This window comes from Rhizopus delemar, genomic scaffold (assembly GCF_000149305.1).
Source record: "Rhizopus delemar RA 99-880 supercont3.7 genomic scaffold, whole genome shotgun sequence".
NCBI classification, from domain to species: domain Eukaryota; kingdom Fungi; phylum Mucoromycota; class Mucoromycetes; order Mucorales; family Rhizopodaceae; genus Rhizopus; species Rhizopus delemar.
The window spans coordinates 471,419-490,158 of NW_027137833.1; the positions used below are offsets into that span (position 1 = coordinate 471,419).

The following is an 18,740-nucleotide window of genomic DNA, read 5'->3' on the forward strand; positions in this document are numbered from 1 at the left end:
TGGCAGCATTTGGAACAACTTGCTTCTTGATGTAAATCAAGGCTTTGTGATCAGTTGTCAAGGTAAAATGACGGTTATATAACCATTTATTATATCTCTCAAACATGAATACAATCGCTAACAACTCTCGTTTGTTTGTATGATAACGACGTTCGGTAGGAGAAAGAGATCTTGCAGCAAAGGCGTTATATTGAATGACTTGGTCGATGACTTGATAAACGACACCGCCGATACCATAAGCACTAGCATCTGTTGCGACGTAGAATGGGTACTTAAGGTTAGGAATGTGAATAACTGGGGCATTCACCAAGGCATCCTTAATGTTACGAAAACTGCATTCATGGGTTTCATTCCAAATTCCTTTTAAAGAATTAAGAGATCGTAACCGGTCAAGTGGAGCAGTCAAGCGAGAAAACATAGGTAAACTATTACGGAAATAGTTTGCAAATCCAAGAAAACTCATGACTTGTCTACCAGTTTTAGGTGTGGGCCAAGAATGTATATTTGTCAGTTTACGTTGATCAGGGATTAGAGAACCATTGTTACCAATAGTCCATCCAAGAATGTTTACACAACTTTGTGCAAAATGTGTCTTTTCAACATTAATAATTAAGTTTGCAGCAGTAAGACGTTTCAACACTTCACGGACATACTCAATATGTTGATTCATGTCACCAGAGCTGAAGACACATAGATCATCAATATAGAGTGCAGTGTAGGGAAGATCTGCGAACAAATTTGTAAGAACACGCTGTACAATGTTACCGGTACTTGTCAAGCCAAAAGGACAATGACGAAATTGATACTGCATACCAGTGAATGGATGAGTAAATGCGGTTTTAGGTCTATCAGATTCTTGGATAAGAAAACGATGAAAGCATGCTCGTATGTCGAAAGTAGTAAATATAGTAGCAGAACCCATACGTTGATGAAGATCACTGATTAGAGGTAAAGGCATTCTATCAACATTCTTCACGAGTTGGTTAAGCATACGTGGATCAATAACTGCTCTTTTCTTAGTGTATAATCCGTTAACATCCTTTTTTCCAACAAGAAAAATAGGGTTGTTGAAGCGAGTATTGGAAGGAGCAGGTTCAATGACACAATCATCCAACCAAGTTTGAATTTGGTCTTCCATGATTTTTCTGTTAGCAATAGCAATATCGGGTTGTCTTCGATAAGCAAAGGCATTGGGTTCAGTATCAAGAGTAATGATAGCACCAGGTAAATTACAATGAGAAGACATGGGGATACTCGTATTAGCATCTAACAAAGGTTGAATAGTGCTCATCAATTGCTGTCTTTCCTGTTTAGTGCCAACAGGAGTTTCATTTGGCTTATAGTCATCAGGGTTAACTGGATCAGGTATTTTAGGAATATTAGAATTTAACCAAGAAGTGGCTAATCCTGTTAAACCTATTCTTAGTTTAGGCAAAATGTCAAGTCCTAAACAAATGGGGACATCACTGCTAAAATCAAACACTTCAAATTCATATGGCAAACGGATTTGGTTATAATAAACAGTAAGATTTATTATGCCTAACCGGCTTACAATACTTGAACTATTATGTCCTAACTTGATCGATCCTGGATTAGGTGTTGGAACTAAACCAAGCGACGAACAGAACGAAGGAGACACACACGAAAAAGTTGAACCGGTATCAATCATGGCCCATGTTTTGATGTGCTCTACAATAATAGGAACATAAAGCGTATTAGTGTTTGAAGGCGCTTTAGAAAAGATGTGATGTGTAATGTACTTACAGGCCTGAGCAGCTTCAGCCACAGTAAGGGCTTCTGCAACATCAATGTCCATATCATCCGACGAATCGGGAACAGAGACAACGGGACCAGCAGCATCAGTCTTACGACCGGAAGAAGCATCACTACTACTTGTAGTAGGAGTGGCAGAAGAACCAACAGAGGCAGAAACATCGTTACCAGAAGAGGCAACGGAAGACAAGGAAGAAGCAGGGGATCGACTCATTCCGCGAAACAAATGAGAAGGCCCAGCAAGATCAGAGTCGTCAGCCGAAGAGCCAGTTGAGCGACCCTTTCCTTTGCATCGATGACCAGGACGCCAGTTGTCAGCACCACAAGAGCGGCACGGACGTCCCAAACCGGAAGGTTGGTTTCTTGGATTCCACTGAGAGGCAGCAGAACCAGAGGAGACATCAACTTGGGTAGAACCCGAAGAAGGAGAAAGAGAGGAAGATTTCTTCATAGCACGACATTCATCGTTGCTATGGGTGGTGGTCTTATGGAAGCTGCAATACTTCCTAGAAGCCTTTGGATAAGGTGCAGCACGAACAGCAGAACCAGAGACAAAAGCAGAGGATTTCTTCCGACCAGAAGAAGAGGAGTCATTGACCATGGAGGGGCCAGCAGAAGTGTGAGAAGCGTTAGCAACTCTACGTACTTTGTACAATGAATGGTACAAAGTCTTGGCCAACTTGACAACGTAGTCGACCGATTCTTTTTGCGCATCCGTACAATTGGCTAAGGACACGATCACCTTCTTGTAAATGTCGGCCTGAAGACCGATCAGAAAGCAACGAGTCAAGACACAGCGATCTTGGATCTGTGCCAAGCGACGGAGGTTGTTGAAACGTTCAACGTATTGGTCAACAGTCTCAGCAGCAGTCATGGAGATGCGTAACAACTCCGTTGTAGACGTGGCCTTTTCTTCAGCCGAACCAACACCATAATGGCCAGTAAAAGCCTTTTTGAACTGACTCCACGTATGGACATCCTCCTTTTCTTGATATTCATCAAGCCAAGTACGTTGACTAGACGACAAGCAGGGAGGGAGAAGACGAAGCCAGTGCTGATCAAGATCAAGACCATGTGCGAACATCACGTCCTGAAACTTTTTTAAGCAGTGCTTAACATCCACAGAGACAGGGGCAGATGGGTCAAAGACCGCACCCTTCCACTGCATGAGGGGTAGGTTTGGAGGTACAACATTCAAGGCTGCAGGGGCAACCTGAGGTGCACCAGTCCAAGCGGTAGGAACAGCATGGGTCATAGCTCGTTGGAGGAGATATCTAGTATGAACTAGTCTCTCTAGGTCCTTGGAGCAGGCTTCGTACTTGGCGCGCACCATGCTATCTTCCTCTGACTCAGGGGTCGTGGAAAGAAGACGAACAGACAAGTTAAGGATAACTTGGGTGGCACCGATGATGGTGGAATCCAACTCCTCAATAGAAGAGTGGATGGATGGAGCTGCGATTCTAGGCTCAAAAGAACCAGAAGAAACTGCGGACGTGGTCATTCCAGAGGACTGTGCCTCTGAAGATAAGGTAGATACATCTGACATACGACGGGCGTTATCAGGATAAGTTTTATCATTACTACTGGAAGAACCAGCAGCAGCAGAGTTAAAGTCATTTGAGTTTGACATAGTGGTAAGGTAGGTAGTAATAAAAAGAGGGTTGTTTTTAAAAATAAAGTCAATAAAGAATTCACAAAAAAAAATGTTTTGCCAAATATGAAATAGAAGACAAAAACTACAAAAAGACGATAGTTGTGAAACTAAAGATTATATATGACTTTATTAATAAAAATATTGAGGGTATTTATACTTTTTGAATGTCTGGGTCTTTACCGCTATTTCAATTGATCGGTTAAAAGAATGATATGGAATATAAGGAAGGATAGTGGATAATCAATAGCCGCTGTCTACTTGACGAATCAAGGGACAATGAAGTAATTAAACTATTGATCTAATGATAATTATAGAATAGGATTGAACTGCCGTTGTTGTAATCAGGTTCCGATATAGTCTTTTAGAACGCTGGTAGGACAACAGGGCAAGATTGGCTATTGCAGAATTCTCACGTTTATTAATAGAGATCTGGTTAGACTATAATTCTGTAGTATCCAAGTTTATCCATGAATGTTCACTTTATTAGTTGTGTGGATACAACACTTATATTAAATCATGTAAAGATCTGCATAATATAATAGAGCATTTAGCCATCTGTATAAGGCTGTGGGCATTTCGCCATCCGTATAGTACATATATTTAATATCTATGATGTATCCATCATTCATAACTCGATATGAAAACTTAATAAGCTACATGTAAAATATATCCAATAGACAAGCTACAGGTTAATTCGGATAATCTTCATTAAGGATAAGATGCTGCGTAATTGCACGGTGTCGTATCCCAACATACTTTAAACATGATTCATATTCAATTTATAAGAAATCAGAGTAATGAATGCTTTACAAAGATTTATTACAGTCTTTTCTCTATTATTCGGTCATAACTAATTCCACTCCTTTAACTCAATGCAAGTTTTTAATATAACTCCGGATGCAATGCGACATAAAAACAAATCTACTTAAGAAATAATTATAAAACAGCCCACTTGCATAACCTGGAACAGATCTTTACATTAAAGTTTATTCACGATAGATCTTCAGTTATAATTAATTAAAGTATCTTGAAAAGGATTTAATTAAACCTCCATGAAAATAGTATAAATACCAGACATTATAATATTAAATAAAGATATAACTTTTTTCAGTCTCGTTGAATTTTATAGTCTTTTTTATTCTTACGAGATAACACACACAGTTAAACTATATTAAATCCAGGAACTAAATCACAGTCAGCCGCAGTCAATCATATACGAGTATTCAATGACAAATATAACAATAGAAGAACACGTAACCCTTATCTATTTGTCATCAGCTATATCATACTCATTAATTATTAATCCATGACATGAAATATTATCCGTGTATGAAAAGTATAAATAGAGTACAATTTTCTTATTAAATAAAACAATCTCTTTATCGAGTCTCGTCCTCTCTTGTTCCTTTTTATTCTTGGATAAATCAATCTACACTGTGAAAAGTATATAAACTTGGACGCATATTATTAAATAGAGTCATATATAATTTTGGGTCGTATCGAAATCTCCATTTTTATTTTTGTGAACAAAACAATCTTGTTGTATAACAGTAGTTGAAATATTGTAGAATAGTAACTGATTGTAGTTGACATTGATAAATACAATCAGTTACTGCTCTACAACATTTCTTACTTTCAATAAAACACCCATTCTTTTAATTGTCTATCCGAACTTCCTAGTTCCTCTCCAGCTCTTTCCTTTTCTCCTCTTTGGCTTGAAACACAATTCATTAAATAGAGATTTAAAGTTATAGGGCAATATTTTTGCTTCTTCATAATTATAAATGGCAAGTTACCTTGACTAAATTAACCGTAGTTAAAATTAAAGATTTTAGAATGAGATTCGACTTGAGTGAAGCTTGATTATTTATAGTAATGTCATTAGGCTGAACATCAGTACTAATTTCGATGACGATCTCTTTAGCCTAAAAATAATGTAAATATTGCCAATTAAATGGTGTGAGTAATTCAAGACGACAAAGAATCGAGAGAGGAGAGGAAGAAAATAAACAACAGATGGCATCAGGAGATTATTTATGGTCTGGAAAGATGAACTGTAAGTATAAACATATATATAGGATCAAGTAACATTTCAGTAAGTGCAATTGCAAGTCTTTCTTGTAAAGCAGACATGATCAATTTGTTTTTTTTAGAAATCCCTAAATCAATATGCATTTTTTTAAAAAGCCTAGTCAAGTCTCCAGTTATGAACAAAGGAGATGAGGCCATGCAACTTTATTTGACTTAAGCAATAGTAACTTCAACCTCAACTCCGGGTTCAATGGAGATAGAAGTGATTTGCTTGACAATTTCAGAGGGAGAGTGCAAGTCGATCAAACGCTTGTAGATCTTCATCTCAAACTTGTCAAAGGTTTCGGAACCGTTACCACAAGGAGACTTACGAGTGGTGATACGAAGAGTCTTGGTGGGAAGACGAACGGGACCCTTAACCTTAAGTTGCTTATCCTTGGCACGTTGAACAAGATCAGCAGAGACTAAAGACAAAAGAATGAATATTCTGAACTGCATCCCCATTGCTATTTTATTTTACCCTTTTCCAAGTTCTTGACGTTACGAGAAGTCAAAGTGATGCGGATACGGTGGATCCTACAAAGAGCTTAGTGTATTAAATTACATAAAAGCCGTATCTAACTATTACTTGGGTTGTTCTTGTTCTTCAAGACCAGGCTTTTCGTTGGTATTCTTAGCCTGAAAGTATAATATGTTTTAGTAAAACGTTCATTAAATTATATATAAAAAGAGTAACTTACGACGTAGGACATTCTAGTGGAATTCTCTAAAGTGATTCAATAATATAAAAGCTGAGAAAACAGTACTAAAATGAAGCTTTCATGTTATTCTTACCAGCGGTGACTAAGACTCGTGTTGCTAAAATGGAAGAAAGTTCAAAGGTTTTTGTGAATGATGATTTTTAAAAAAATTTTGAATGATAAAAACAAGATTTGATTGGCTTATGCGAAAGCCACAATAATTGATTGACATGATCAGTACAAGTCTAGTGTTCAAAGAAAAGAGTGTTCAGGTTGGAGATCATCATTTATTTATTTATATAAAAGCCATTAAAAAGTATATTGAGGCTGTTCTTACTAGAGAAGGAGTACTTTTCCAAGCAAAAATCAATTTGTTATTAATAAAACAAAGGTGTTTTATAACATTTCCTCTATGACTGTCCAAAAAAATGGCTCGTCTGGCAAACTGTTTGGGATGGGTATTTTCGTCTTCTGTCTCCGACGGCAAACCAACTACAAAAAGCCCTTTTCCATCTGGAGTTTCCTTCGTCTATATGTTGCCCCCTGCCTGTCTCTGCAGCTACAGTGGTTGGATATACATTACTGGCTGTATGGCGCGCTACCTGGTAGCTGATTTTCAACAATCAACCTTTTGCTCCGTTCATTATCATTCAAAGCGCCCGCAAGCTCATCCGACAGGCTTACCGAGAGGAACTCTTTCTTCAAGGTTGCGCTCATCGTGCCTTAACTCTTTTCTCATTAAATTAGTCTAAATCACTATTGACAGCTTTTCTTACCCATTCACATCTCAACCAAACCAGCAACAAAATATATATATATATATATTTAATGTTATTGCATATACTTTTAACATTGAAAAACCCAAAAACAATTATTGTGACTTGATTATATCGTCACATCAATAAACTTGAGCTTTGCTTCTTTTAAAAAAAAAACACATGTTGGGTATCGCAAATATTATCCTGCAAATAAAAAAAAAAAAAAAATCAAAATCAGAAAATGAAATGGGTTGGGGTTTTAACCATACGAAGATTGTGGCCACAAGTTCAAGATATTGAATGAGTAGGATGCGGTAATTCCAGGAAGAAGGCAGTGTTGCTGTTCGCTTTTCTATAAAGTTCCAGCTTTTTTCGTCATTCTGTACAGCTCAGACAAGGTGACCTGGTTCTTTATTGCTTATATGACAAAAACCTTTAGTATCTTGAAGGTAGTTATTGAAGAGTTTTTGTTTAAGATAGCCTCTTTTCTGAAAGAGGAGACGCCACACTCCAGCAACTTCAGGCAGTCTTCGATTGAGTGTAAAGTGTGCTCTTTGAGTTTTCCACTATTCAAAAAAGGAATTAGTTTGAGGAGAAAGTCATGTCTATATCAGTTGCTGTTACCTCGATACTTCAACAAATGCTATTTTCATGTTGTTAAATGTTCTGAAGCAACCAAGAGCGTCGACATATTTTGCTTTGCTTTCGCTGTAGTTGGATTTATTTAAATTAAGTACTTGTTCGAAGTAAATTGAGTTTCGCACCTAGAAGGATGCTTTTTTAAATAGTAGTTTTTAGTTTCCTTCTTTTTTGTTTTACCACTTGAATTCAACAAAGCCAGTGATCTTTGACAATGATAACAACGATGGCACAATGTTTTCAATAAATGGTGTTCTTTCATGGTTTTGCGTTAAAAGAGAAATATTGCTGAATGCAAGGTAATATGAGGTTAAAGTGTATCGGAAAATTTTCAATAAAGCAGCTGCTTTATCTGTATTCCTTCAATTTCAGAAAGTCAGTGATGTGTTCAAGCAATTTATGTTGACGAAGAGATCTATTTTTGTGTTGGTCTCGTTTGTAAGCTTTGTACTTGTTCATTGTAATAGGATTGTCTGATGCAGATGATGCTCTAATTGCTGCTCTGTTTCTGGTAGCTTGTACAATTGGCTGTAGTCGTCTTCTACCTTTGCTGGTATAGTTCTATGCAAATTGGCTCGAGTGAATAGTTTCTTATGAAGAAGTCTGTACCATATATTTCTAGGAATATGGTGCATAGGGCTACTGATAAAGGTTTCCAGTTGTTATTACTTATATTTGTGATTTGTGAGTTTGAGTTGAAGCTGAACATTGTCTTTAATTGACGATTCTTCAATGCTGTTATATTGATATCTTCATAACTCATCTGTTGAATGAATGAGTCAAAATTGATATTTGATTCAGTTGGATGGTCTTCATTGTCAAATTCAAGATCATGCTGTTCAGCTGACGATAAAGATGTAAAATACGGTTTGAAGGTAAGGTTTCCAGTAAGAGTAAACCCAACGGTACTGATTAAATTAACTTTAATACCACAAAATCAAAAAGTTGTCACCCAACGGACCCTATTAGAGGCCCTATTAAAGTTAATAGGAATTATCAGACCTATTGTGAGATTGGAGTTTGTAAGGTTTTTATAGTATAAAGTAAGCTTGTTATAAATGGTTTTTGACTTGAGACCAAGGCTTTGAATAGTGTTTGGTTCCCAAAATAGTAATAGATTGAATATAAGTTCACTTGTAATAAGTGACCACCAGATCTTGTTAAGTAGATCAAACTGTTTTGAGTAAAGTAAAATAAAAAGATAAAATAAAAGGGATTACAATGAAGTGTATATGCTTCAAGTGACTCCTTGTTCTTGATGTTAAGTAAAATAAAAGAAAAACAAAGAAATTTGCTTTGAATGAAATTATTTGAAATAATCAAAAAGTAAAATAGTGAAGAAAGAATATTGTGAAAAGTAAGTAAAGTATATGAAATATTGAAGTTATTTATATATTTTTGATGTTTTTTTGTATTTTTCTGAATTTATCTGTATTCATACGTATTTGTTTATGTTTTTCTGGATTTGAACAAGTTAGATAGAGAAAAGTCAAAGACTGTCAAAGTTTGCTGCATTACATTATACTATTATCTTTCGTGTAACGCTATATGTAAATCATCTTAATAATGGATCTTTAACTTTCTCGCTTATATGTCACCTCAGAATGCATTCATTTGAGTTCTCTATACATTGAGCATGTAATAAGTTGATGGATGATTGCGTTTTTAGTTTAAATAAAGCTGAATTTTACTATGATAAACATTACAAAACAACTTCAACTACATCGCTGAATTTTCTGTCATACAAAATATTCATCTACGCAGTTGGCATAGTAATCATGGATTTTGAAGTGCACAGTGATATCCGTATTCATAAGCTACCTGGTGGGTGACAGCTACTATTTTCTGGTAAGGTAAAAATCTAGCTTTGCTAGTAGTCTTGTACTTATACTGAAGAAAGAGGTAATCCTTAAGTTAAATGTCTAATAATACTAATAAATACGCTTCGACGCATTCCGAAGCGGCAGCAAAAAGTTTTTTTGTCGTAGTTTGGTGATTACAAGAAGCCATCTGCAATGAGAGGAAGATGATCCTCGATGTGATCTCGGTTGACAACTTTATGACCAGAAAGTGACCTGACATAGAGGGTTTTTTCGTCATATTCAAGATTAAAACCTTTCAAAGCAAGAAGGTACTAATTTGCTACGTTTTGGAACTGTTTAAATTTGCTGAATCGTTCTGCTATAGCTGCTTAAACATCGCCAGAGATCATGTCAATTTTAAAAGATATAGTGTAGAAATTTTAATAGGGTCCGACTTAATAGGAACCATAAAGTGACATCCTCACAAAAGATATTAAATGTTTAGCTCCAACCAATTAAAGTTAATCTAATACTCCTCTATCGTTGGGTTTGCTCTAAGGAAACACGATCTGTCATTATTCAGCCTAAGATGAGAGCTAGAACATTGGCCATTTTTTTGGGGAAGGGATAATATCTTCGCAGGGTGTTACCAACATTAAGGTGAGGATGCCCTACGAACAAAGTTCTAAGAAAAGAAAGATTACAGGCGAGCCAAAGGCAAAGAAGACAGTAGGAACTGTTCTTGGCCATTTATTTCAATTTCATTTTTGATACTTTGGATGTGCCTGATCGACATGAGCAGTTTAGAGGTCATTATCTTATTATGGATCATGCTCCTATATACGTCTCAGATCAAATTGAAAAGCTGATTATCAGTCGAGGATATGGAAGTGTGTGTGTGTGTATCTTCCACCCTATCCTTCAGAGTTTAATCCTATCGAGCAACTTTGGTCTGTGGTTAAGAGTAAGGTGAAAAGAGAAAAAATGTTGAAGGAGGAAACCTTGACTTTGAAAATAGTTGATGTTTGTAACAGTGTCTATTTGGAGGATCTTTGAGGATTCTGTCGTTATTCCGACTTAAAGTTACAGGTATGCTTGAATAAAGAGCCTCTCTAAGATTGCACAGTTATGCAATCTTTATTTTTTAAGTGTGCAATCTCTATTTTTTAAGTATGCAATTTGAATTTTTTACTAGAACAATTTGGAGTTTTCCTTTGTGCAATCTATTTTCTGGAAATGGCATATCTTTTTTTTTTTTTTGGGTGAATACGGAATTCTTTTTTTTTTTCTTGTGACAAAGCACCCGGAACTTTAATTTGAAATAGAAATGACAGAGGAAATATTGTGGGTTTTTGCCATTTATCTATAATTTTACAAACCAATTTCAAAAAAAGAGTGAAAGGATATTAAAAAAAAAAACTAAGGTGTTTTGTATTTTAATAGAAAACAGATGACATAAAGCTTCAGAGAATACATTATTTGGACAATCATGAAAGTAAACATTTTAATATTTTTCCTTGTTCACTGCCACTTTTCTTAATGGACTAGGCTTTCCCCAAACAAATAAATCTTCTCGTCTTGGTAGATAGGATCTTCTAGGTTTTAGTGACCTTGTAATTTTAGAAGCATAAATCATGTTTAGCTCTGTAGAAAGAATTCTAAGTTGATTTGTGTTTGTGCGTGATCCTCTAATGTAAGCATGAGATTGGGTCCAAATAGGTCTCTTTGGCTGATGTGCTGCTGATGCTTCTAATTTAGTTGATAGGGCTTTGTTTGAATAGATGGATTGAATTTGCCCTATAAATCCTGATGAAGAAACTGTTATTTTTGAATTAGCTTGCAAGATCATTGATAAATCGATAATCCTTTGTGGTAATATAATAGGTTGGGTATCTGAAATTAATAGCTGAGTGGTTGTATGTGCAGGTGTGATGGTAGACATAGTTATAATACATTTTGATGGTTTATTAGTTGATGGAATAATATTTTTTTTCAAGCAAGAAAATAAAGTCAATAAATCTTGAATAGAAGATGTATTTACATTGCTAGTTGAGCATAAAAAGTTCATAAGAGAAATAAAAAAGAAAAAAAAAAAGATGAGATTGTCATTTGAATTCATTTGGTTATTTTTATACTCAATTGTTTATTTTGACATCTTATCGCATCAGGTGTGTTACCACTGTTTCTCTATCTCTCTCTCTCTCGCTTTTAACAAACACTCTCATACTCCCCCCCCCCTCTTTCCTTTTTCTGTTTATCTATTTTGCCTTATTTGGAGATTTTTATTATTTCTTCTATGAGTGGTGCCTTATATTAACCTCTTATGTATAATCTCATTTTCTTGTAAAAAAAAAACAAAAGGCTGTGCTTTCATAATGTTTTCTCTTTATCTCTTCCTTGCATCTTTATGCTCTTGAAGGAATGTATGATATTCTTTAGGCATAATAGAGTACATTAGATAATTAATGAAATCTCCTCTCTCCCCTCTCTCCTTCAGTATCAGGCATTAGTTGACAATAAGAATATATGACCTTATTTATTTATTTTTTGCTCCTAATTCATTTATTTTTTTTTATAAAAGAATAAATTTCCATCTAATATATTCACAGGCTTATTGTATTCAAACAATAATAAATGAATAATCAAAACTATAAATCTTGTATAACCATACATACTTTATTCAATGCAAAATATCATTGTATCTAACTAAATGCATGTAAAGCAAGTCGTAATTTAAAGAATTCCTCTGGCAATTGTTATCAAAGCAAGAAAAAAAAAAACATATTCCTTTTTTTTTTTTTGTAAAGCAATCATATAAATACTATTGCAATTTCATTTTGAATTTGTAAAGCATGTAAAATTTCCTTCTTTCATCAACAATATAAAAAGACATGTTTTTATTTTGTTTTAGATGAACGATTGATTTATTTTATGTAAGTCATCCTTTTCTTTTCATCTCGTCAAACATAAAGTGTGATCATCTCCGTGTCAAACTTAACTTTACATACTGGTAAATGCGCTGAACACAACCGTTTCAGTACTTGTCGCAAATTTCTCGATATGGAAGGAAACCAATTGATAGACAGAGCACAAAACTTGGGAACTGATGGAATTCTTTGAAAAGCTACTTTTTAAGGCGCATGACATGTTTTTGAGGCTTTGATCTTTGGCCTTGTTCAATCTAAATATCACCATGTCATGAAACTTGAAGGTTGCAAATATCAAACAATTCAACGCATAATTCTCTTTTAAGCTCTTCTATAAACATGGCAGCCTTCAGACTGATCTACTAGCCTGAGAATAACTTGTTACCTCTTTCTTTGGCTGTAACTATCAAAACTTGTTCAAAAAATTTAACCGTATTTTAGCCTTCAATCACCCAGTTCAATCTGTCTTAAGCTCAAGGCTTCTTTTCATGTGTCATTTGAAGCAAGTACTGAGTTGATAGCTGAAAAGAGCAAGATGAATGCGTTACAATACAGCGTCTCTTATTATTTTAGTAAATATCACTAATCAATAAAAGAAGGGAATCTAAATCCATCATAAAGCAATAGAAAACTCTGTTTTATAAAGAATCATTTTACAACCACACAATCTCAAATGAATATATTTAACTTGATGCACAATAAATATACTACCAATATATTATATGAATAAGTTGTAGGTTTTTAGTTAATCATAACAATAAAGCCGACACAGCATTTCACATTCCTTTTGCTATTCAGATGATGGCCTTTAGAACGAACCATCAGAACAGGTTGCAAAATTTAATTTTATTTCATAGCACAGAATAAATAAAACACAGAGCAAATGATTGATTTTAAAGATGATTAATACAGTCCATTTATTTAATTCATCCTTGGTGAGATTGATTATGTGATAAAACATAGGTCTATAGTATGATATGATCTTTCTGAAAGTTAAATGATTGATTATGAGGCATGTGATTTTCATAAGTAACTGGCCAACAAAAGGCTGCTGAAAAAGCATGAAACCATATCGACTTTGTGTTATTTTTATATTCTTACGTGCTCCCCTCATTATGAGCAAGGCTTTTTTCTTTCTTTTGTTTCTTGACTAATAGCCTGTAAAACAAAGCTAATGGATGGGTTCATATGTAATTAAAAAAACTTTACAAAAAAAACATTGCAATTATAAAGTCATGTCAGGACACGGTTGGTTTAATAGTATCATGTAGATGTCACAAGGATGTGTAAGAACAAATCAAGCATATTTTACTTGTAAATACAACAGACAATAGAATTGATATTCAACATCATTTTGCATTATGCAGAATGAACTCGAATGTCATTAAAGACATATACAAAAAGACTCTCAAATACGATTGTTAAAAAGGTTGAAAACAGAAAAGATGATCTTCTTGTTTTCAAAGGAAAGCAACGAATACATGCTTTATTATGCTTACACTCTTGAGAAATCAGAATGAATAACATACTGACAATGTATTCGGAGGATGATAAAGTATGAAAGAAAAGGTGTATTGTTGACATCAAAAGAGCAAAGCAAGTTTGGCATTGTTTTTTAAGCACGTCATGTTTACTGTCATTCACAAACAGTTAAATTTATTATGAAAATATTTTATATACTCTATTCTGATATAAATTGTATCAAGTACAGTGCTTAGTTTTGCATTCTTGTAAATGGAGCAAGTCCTTAAAAGTTTGAGCTTGACACTTTTATATTGAATGCCTCTTCCAAGTCAAAAGTTTGATCAAAAGAAACAGATTCACAATATAAAAGAAAGGTTAATAATTCTTTGTGTGCTATCAGCAAGGAAAATAGATGAAGTCATTTTTAACACTTGAATTAGTAAAACGAAAAGGAAAATAAATAGAGATAGAGGAAGACCTCTGACATCTTTTGTATAAAACTATGCTTGTCATCAATAATCTAGGCATAGTTCAAAACCAAATGCGAAGAGATTATTCCTATTTTTTATAAATTTAAACGTGAAATAGTATTTAAGATTCAAGTGCTCCCTCGACATTGAATAGAAACAGTGAAATAGTAATGTTACATGATACAATCCAAGTGAGCGTTAAACAGACGATATAGCTCTAACCTAGTATATGTACCTGATGTTAACAACGCATCAAACACATAAAAAGCGATCTGAATAAAAGGACATGGAAAGACATGTACCCACTAGAAAAAAACCATTGTTACTCAAGAGCATAAAATCTTTATTGTGTATATTTTCAAGTATCCTACAGCCTTTTTTATTTTATTTTTATGATCATCAAGAATGATAAAGAACTAGCTAAAAAAAAAGAAAGATTAATAATAAACGCAATGTAAAAAAAAAATCGTATTGAATTAGGAGCAATTACAATGAATAACTCTTGTGCCAATACTCTATATTTTAACCCATTTTCCTCTGATTGTAAATGTATTCCTCTCCCTTCCCCGTTGTTACGATTTGATTAATCGATGAATTTTCGTGTAACAGCTATTAACGATAAAAAAAAAGTTTTTAAAATAAAATCGAAGCAAATTATATTAAAAGTTGTATTTATTTATACAAACGTGCTTATATTAATAGTATAAGCAACAAAAGTGCATAAAGACAAAACGATAACAAAGAAAGAAAGTCAAGGTATTGTTTAAATCCAGAAAATAACATAGTCAACTTAAAGTGTCTATTAAAGACGTTTTAACACATATTTTAAAGGTAGATCAAAGAAAGAATGCTTTACTTGACGCATGATCCAGATTCACTGTATTTATAACGCCCTGTTATTCCAATCGAATGTTGTACATAAATGGCGCTTATGTCATCTTGTTTGTCGATCAAAACACGAAGATCAATTACACATGCATAAAATACTATCAAGCAAAGTAAAAAAAAAAAAAAAGATTCAAGTGCGCTCTATAGAAAGGTATTTATATATATTCACGATTGATGAATGAGTATAATTGTCTAATATACTTAAAGTAGAAATAATAAACAGTATATTCATAATGCAGTGTATATAAATTATACATATTCTCTTGACAATAAATAGACTGTAATCTGTGTCATTTATTCAAAATAAAGTCAATGTTGGTATAGCCCTAATCGTCATCTTTTACGTTCACCCCCCCTCCCCTTTGTGTTCTTTTCTTTCCTTTTGCCTCTCGTCCCTCTCTTCTCTCCCCCCGTCTTTTTATTATTTTTCTTGGCTGTGGCAAATGATAAGAATGGTAATTGTGGTAGGATGAATATCAAGACGTAGGGAGTGGTTTAAGGAATTGTGCTTTCAATACAAATCACATATTTAAATGTTATAATACATCATTCTAATAACCCTTTTTATTGTAATTACTCAGAATTAAATAGTGCACATTTAGACCTTTCCATTTGCTTTTACCCCCTACAAATTTGTAATTTATATAAATATGGTCCCCCTACCAAGCCTCCCCTTATTTTCTCTAACTTTCCCCCCCTTTGACTTCCAAATCTATGTCATATCCCTTTCACTTTCCCTCTCTCCCCCCAAAAAAAATAAGATGAGCTGCAGATTTCTGCTCCGGACCTTTTCCCATTTTTCTTTTCTACCGATTCTCTTTCTTTATACAAGATAAATAAGAGATAATAAAATATGCTTATAAAAGCTTCAATTCATTTACCTTGTCCTTTTCCTTTCCTCTTCCTCTTTACTCTTTGTTTTATTAAAGTTAATAATGAATGAGCCAAGATTAAAGAACAATGCTTCATTTGCTAGTGAAGCCACTATACAAAGCCAGCAATTACACCGAAAGACATTCACACCATCTGTCTTTACTGAGAAATCAGTCACTATTGCTCCAGACACAACAAATAAACGCGGATTTAAAGAGATTGTGAAATCTACAAAGCGAATCGCCTGGGCTTTATTTTTAAAATACTGGTTCTTACTTGGCTTGCTGATCGCAATCATCTTGGCTATACAGTTTCCAAATGTGGCTAGAAAGGGAGGATACATTAGAGCCGAATGGACTATAAAATGGGGTAAACTACAAGCGCTTATCGATTGTTATTCGTCTCTAATTTTTAAAAAGGCGCTGTCATTGTTATCTTTTTAATTTCTGGATTATCACTTCGAACAAAAATATTAGCAGCTACCATTTTACGTGTTAGACTTCATTTATTAATTCAAATCATTAATCTAATTCTGATTCCATTCTTTGTTTTTGGTCTTGTAATATTATTTTTTAAATTGCATATGGATATCAGCTCTTTACTGTTGGTCGGTGTTGTTATTGCTGCTAGTACTCCAACCACTGTATCTTCAAATGTTGTCATGACAAAGAACGCAAAAGGAAACGAAGCTTCCGGTAAGAAAAAATGAAAAAGAGAGCCATACACAAAGACCAATCGAGTTTATTAGCTTTAATGAATGCTGCCCTTGGTAATGTCCTTGGTATCTTTGTATCACCTGCTCTTGTCTCGTTGTTTCAGCAACCTTTGATTATTGCCACTCCAGAAAATGAAAGCACTACAGAAGCAGCTGGAACGGTTGATTTTGCTTCTGTACTAAAACAATTGGGTGCCACTGTATTGGCTCCTCTTATTGTAGGTCAAGCCATCCAGTGGTTTTTTACAGAGCCGGTTGCAAAATTTAAGGTCAAATTTCGCTTATCTGATGTTAGCAGCTTCATGCTCTTGACGATGGTCTGGTCTGTTTTTTCAGATGCTGTTTATGCTGGATCGTTTGATGCAGTGAGGCCAAAGGATATTGTAGCAGTGGCTATTATGAATGCAGGCTTCTACATTTTATTTTCTCTTGTTTGTTTAACCCTCGGAAGACTTCCGCTACCAAGATTCATTCATACTCCTAGCTGGGTTGAACGATTGAGATATTCTCGTGAAGATACAGTGGCTATTATGGTAAATCGCTTGCTAATCGATATTGCATTATCATGACTTATATGTCTTCTTTTATAGTATTGTGGTGCAACTAAAACTGTAGCTATGGGCGTTCCTTTGATTAATGTGTTATACTCTACCGGAGATCCTGGCACCGTTGGTGTCTTATCAACTCCGTTGCTGTTGTATCATGTTGAACAATTGATCCTTGGTAATATTGAGGTTGAACTTCTAAAGAAATGGGTCACTCGCGGTGAAGAACGTCATTCTGAGCCTGCCTCTCCAAGGGATGAAGAGGATGACATGTATGATAATGAGCTTATACAGGCATCGAATAACTTAAATACTAATAGCCATATACATACCCCTTCACCATTATCACAGTTGCATACATACAAAGAAAAGTAAAAGAAATTACATTTATAGCTTTGACCATTTTTTCTGTATTATAAAAATTAAACATGGCATGTCCTTTTGTAAACGCTTGCTTTTTATATTAAACTTGAGCCTTATTTCAAATGAATAACATTTTGCTTACACTCTTGTTAAATTAGCAGATACTTGGACTCTTAAAATAGTTTGTATGAAATATGAAAGGCGATACAAAAGAGTTGATACACAAAGATACATGATGCGCAATTTTCCGTAACGTTGAATTGTAAGTAAAGAAATAGAAAGGGTTTAAATTTAATTTTTCCAGTCAATATGAGGCCCACTCTTTCCTTATCTATATTTTCTGTATTATATGACATAAATACTTGTAGTTGGTAACGCATGCCACTGGTATAATACAAAGTAATCAATCCCTTACTGTTTAAAATTATTAAACAGGTTAAGCGGTATCCGAATACGCTTCATTTTCCAAAAAGCAAAAAAATATAAAGATCTTTCTTTTCTAAAGAAAATGGCTGGAGCCGGTCCAAAACCACCAAGTCGTGAAGAAAGAAAGCGTTGTTGGTTTTTACGCGATCAATATTTTGAATGTCTCGATAAATGTAATATTAGAGATCCTGTCACTGTCGAAAAAGCACCCGAAAAAGCTTCTGAATGTTTAGAATTAAAAAAGAATTATGAAGAGGGCTGCATGGCAAGCTGGGTAAGAAGACTAATTTTACAGAGAATAATATCGTAATCTATCTCTTATAACAGGTTGAGTACTTTAATAAACGTCGTGTGCTGGATTTACGACAGAAGGAATACTTGGAGTTTTCCAAACAACAATCAGGCAAATAGGTAACAGGCCCACAATTTCTCTTTGTTTTGTTGTAGACATCATGTAAATAGAAGCCTCAATAATAATAAAAAACAACTTCATGCATTGGTCATTATATGAAAACCAAGTGGGCTGATTTATCATTTGCTAAATTTCTATGTATTTATGCTTTGCATTTTCAATTTTTTTACGCGTGCTTTTTTTTAATAGACGCGCCCTTTGTCTTTCTTTTTTATATTTTTGCTTTATGGAAACACAGCCAGGAATTTCCTTAAAAAATA

At 34.4% G+C, this 18,740-nt stretch overlaps 8 protein-coding genes across 8 annotated transcripts; 3 read left to right on the forward strand and 5 right to left on the reverse strand.

Moving 5' to 3' along the window:
- Nucleotides 1-402: 402 nt before the first annotated feature.
- Nucleotides 403-3,403, reverse strand: RO3G_09376 (uncharacterized protein; the record flags this gene model as incomplete). Its single annotated transcript, XM_067663961.1, has 2 exons — nucleotides 403-425; nucleotides 547-3,403. The coding sequence occupies 2 exons, from the start codon at nucleotides 3,401-3,403 to the stop codon at nucleotides 403-405; spliced, it is 2,880 nt and encodes a 959-aa protein (XP_067520062.1).
- A 2,268-nt stretch (nucleotides 3,404-5,671) lies between these two features.
- RO3G_09377 (40S ribosomal protein uS10) lies at nucleotides 5,672-6,210 on the reverse strand (the record flags this gene model as incomplete). Its single annotated transcript, XM_067663962.1, has 4 exons — nucleotides 5,672-5,922; nucleotides 5,979-6,034; nucleotides 6,087-6,136; nucleotides 6,199-6,210. The coding sequence occupies 4 exons, from the start codon at nucleotides 6,208-6,210 to the stop codon at nucleotides 5,672-5,674; spliced, it is 369 nt and encodes a 122-aa protein (XP_067520063.1).
- A 1,561-nt stretch (nucleotides 6,211-7,771) lies between these two features.
- On the reverse strand, nucleotides 7,772-8,054 carry RO3G_09378 (uncharacterized protein; the record flags this gene model as incomplete). Its single annotated transcript, XM_067663963.1, has 2 exons — nucleotides 7,772-7,955; nucleotides 8,047-8,054. The coding sequence occupies 2 exons, from the start codon at nucleotides 8,052-8,054 to the stop codon at nucleotides 7,772-7,774; spliced, it is 192 nt and encodes a 63-aa protein (XP_067520064.1).
- A 2,166-nt stretch (nucleotides 8,055-10,220) lies between these two features.
- On the forward strand, nucleotides 10,221-10,478 carry RO3G_09379 (uncharacterized protein; the record flags this gene model as incomplete). Its single annotated transcript, XM_067663964.1, has 2 exons — nucleotides 10,221-10,361; nucleotides 10,416-10,478. The coding sequence occupies 2 exons, from the start codon at nucleotides 10,221-10,223 to the stop codon at nucleotides 10,476-10,478; spliced, it is 204 nt and encodes a 67-aa protein (XP_067520065.1).
- Nucleotides 10,479-10,901: 423 nt separating this feature from the next.
- On the reverse strand, nucleotides 10,902-11,339 carry RO3G_09380 (uncharacterized protein; the record flags this gene model as incomplete). The annotated part of the gene is made up of 1 exon (XM_067663965.1): nucleotides 10,902-11,339. The coding sequence occupies one exon, from the start codon at nucleotides 11,337-11,339 to the stop codon at nucleotides 10,902-10,904; it is 438 nt and encodes a 145-aa protein (XP_067520066.1).
- An 879-nt stretch (nucleotides 11,340-12,218) lies between these two features.
- On the reverse strand, nucleotides 12,219-12,544 carry RO3G_09381 (uncharacterized protein; the record flags this gene model as incomplete). Its single annotated transcript, XM_067663966.1, has 2 exons — nucleotides 12,219-12,264; nucleotides 12,402-12,544. 2 exons carry the CDS (start codon nucleotides 12,542-12,544, stop codon nucleotides 12,219-12,221), a joined length of 189 nt encoding a protein of 62 aa, XP_067520067.1.
- Nucleotides 12,545-16,081: 3,537 nt separating this feature from the next.
- Nucleotides 16,082-17,654, forward strand: RO3G_09382 (uncharacterized protein; the record flags this gene model as incomplete). The annotated part of the gene is made up of 5 exons (XM_067663967.1): nucleotides 16,082-16,388; nucleotides 16,439-16,714; nucleotides 16,768-17,267; nucleotides 17,325-17,551; nucleotides 17,600-17,654. 5 exons carry the CDS (start codon nucleotides 16,082-16,084, stop codon nucleotides 17,652-17,654), a joined length of 1,365 nt encoding a protein of 454 aa, XP_067520068.1.
- A 496-nt stretch (nucleotides 17,655-18,150) lies between these two features.
- Nucleotides 18,151-18,479, forward strand: RO3G_09383 (uncharacterized protein; the record flags this gene model as incomplete). The annotated part of the gene is made up of 2 exons (XM_067663968.1): nucleotides 18,151-18,342; nucleotides 18,396-18,479. The coding sequence occupies 2 exons, from the start codon at nucleotides 18,151-18,153 to the stop codon at nucleotides 18,477-18,479; spliced, it is 276 nt and encodes a 91-aa protein (XP_067520069.1).
- Nucleotides 18,480-18,740: the final 261 nt, after the last annotated feature.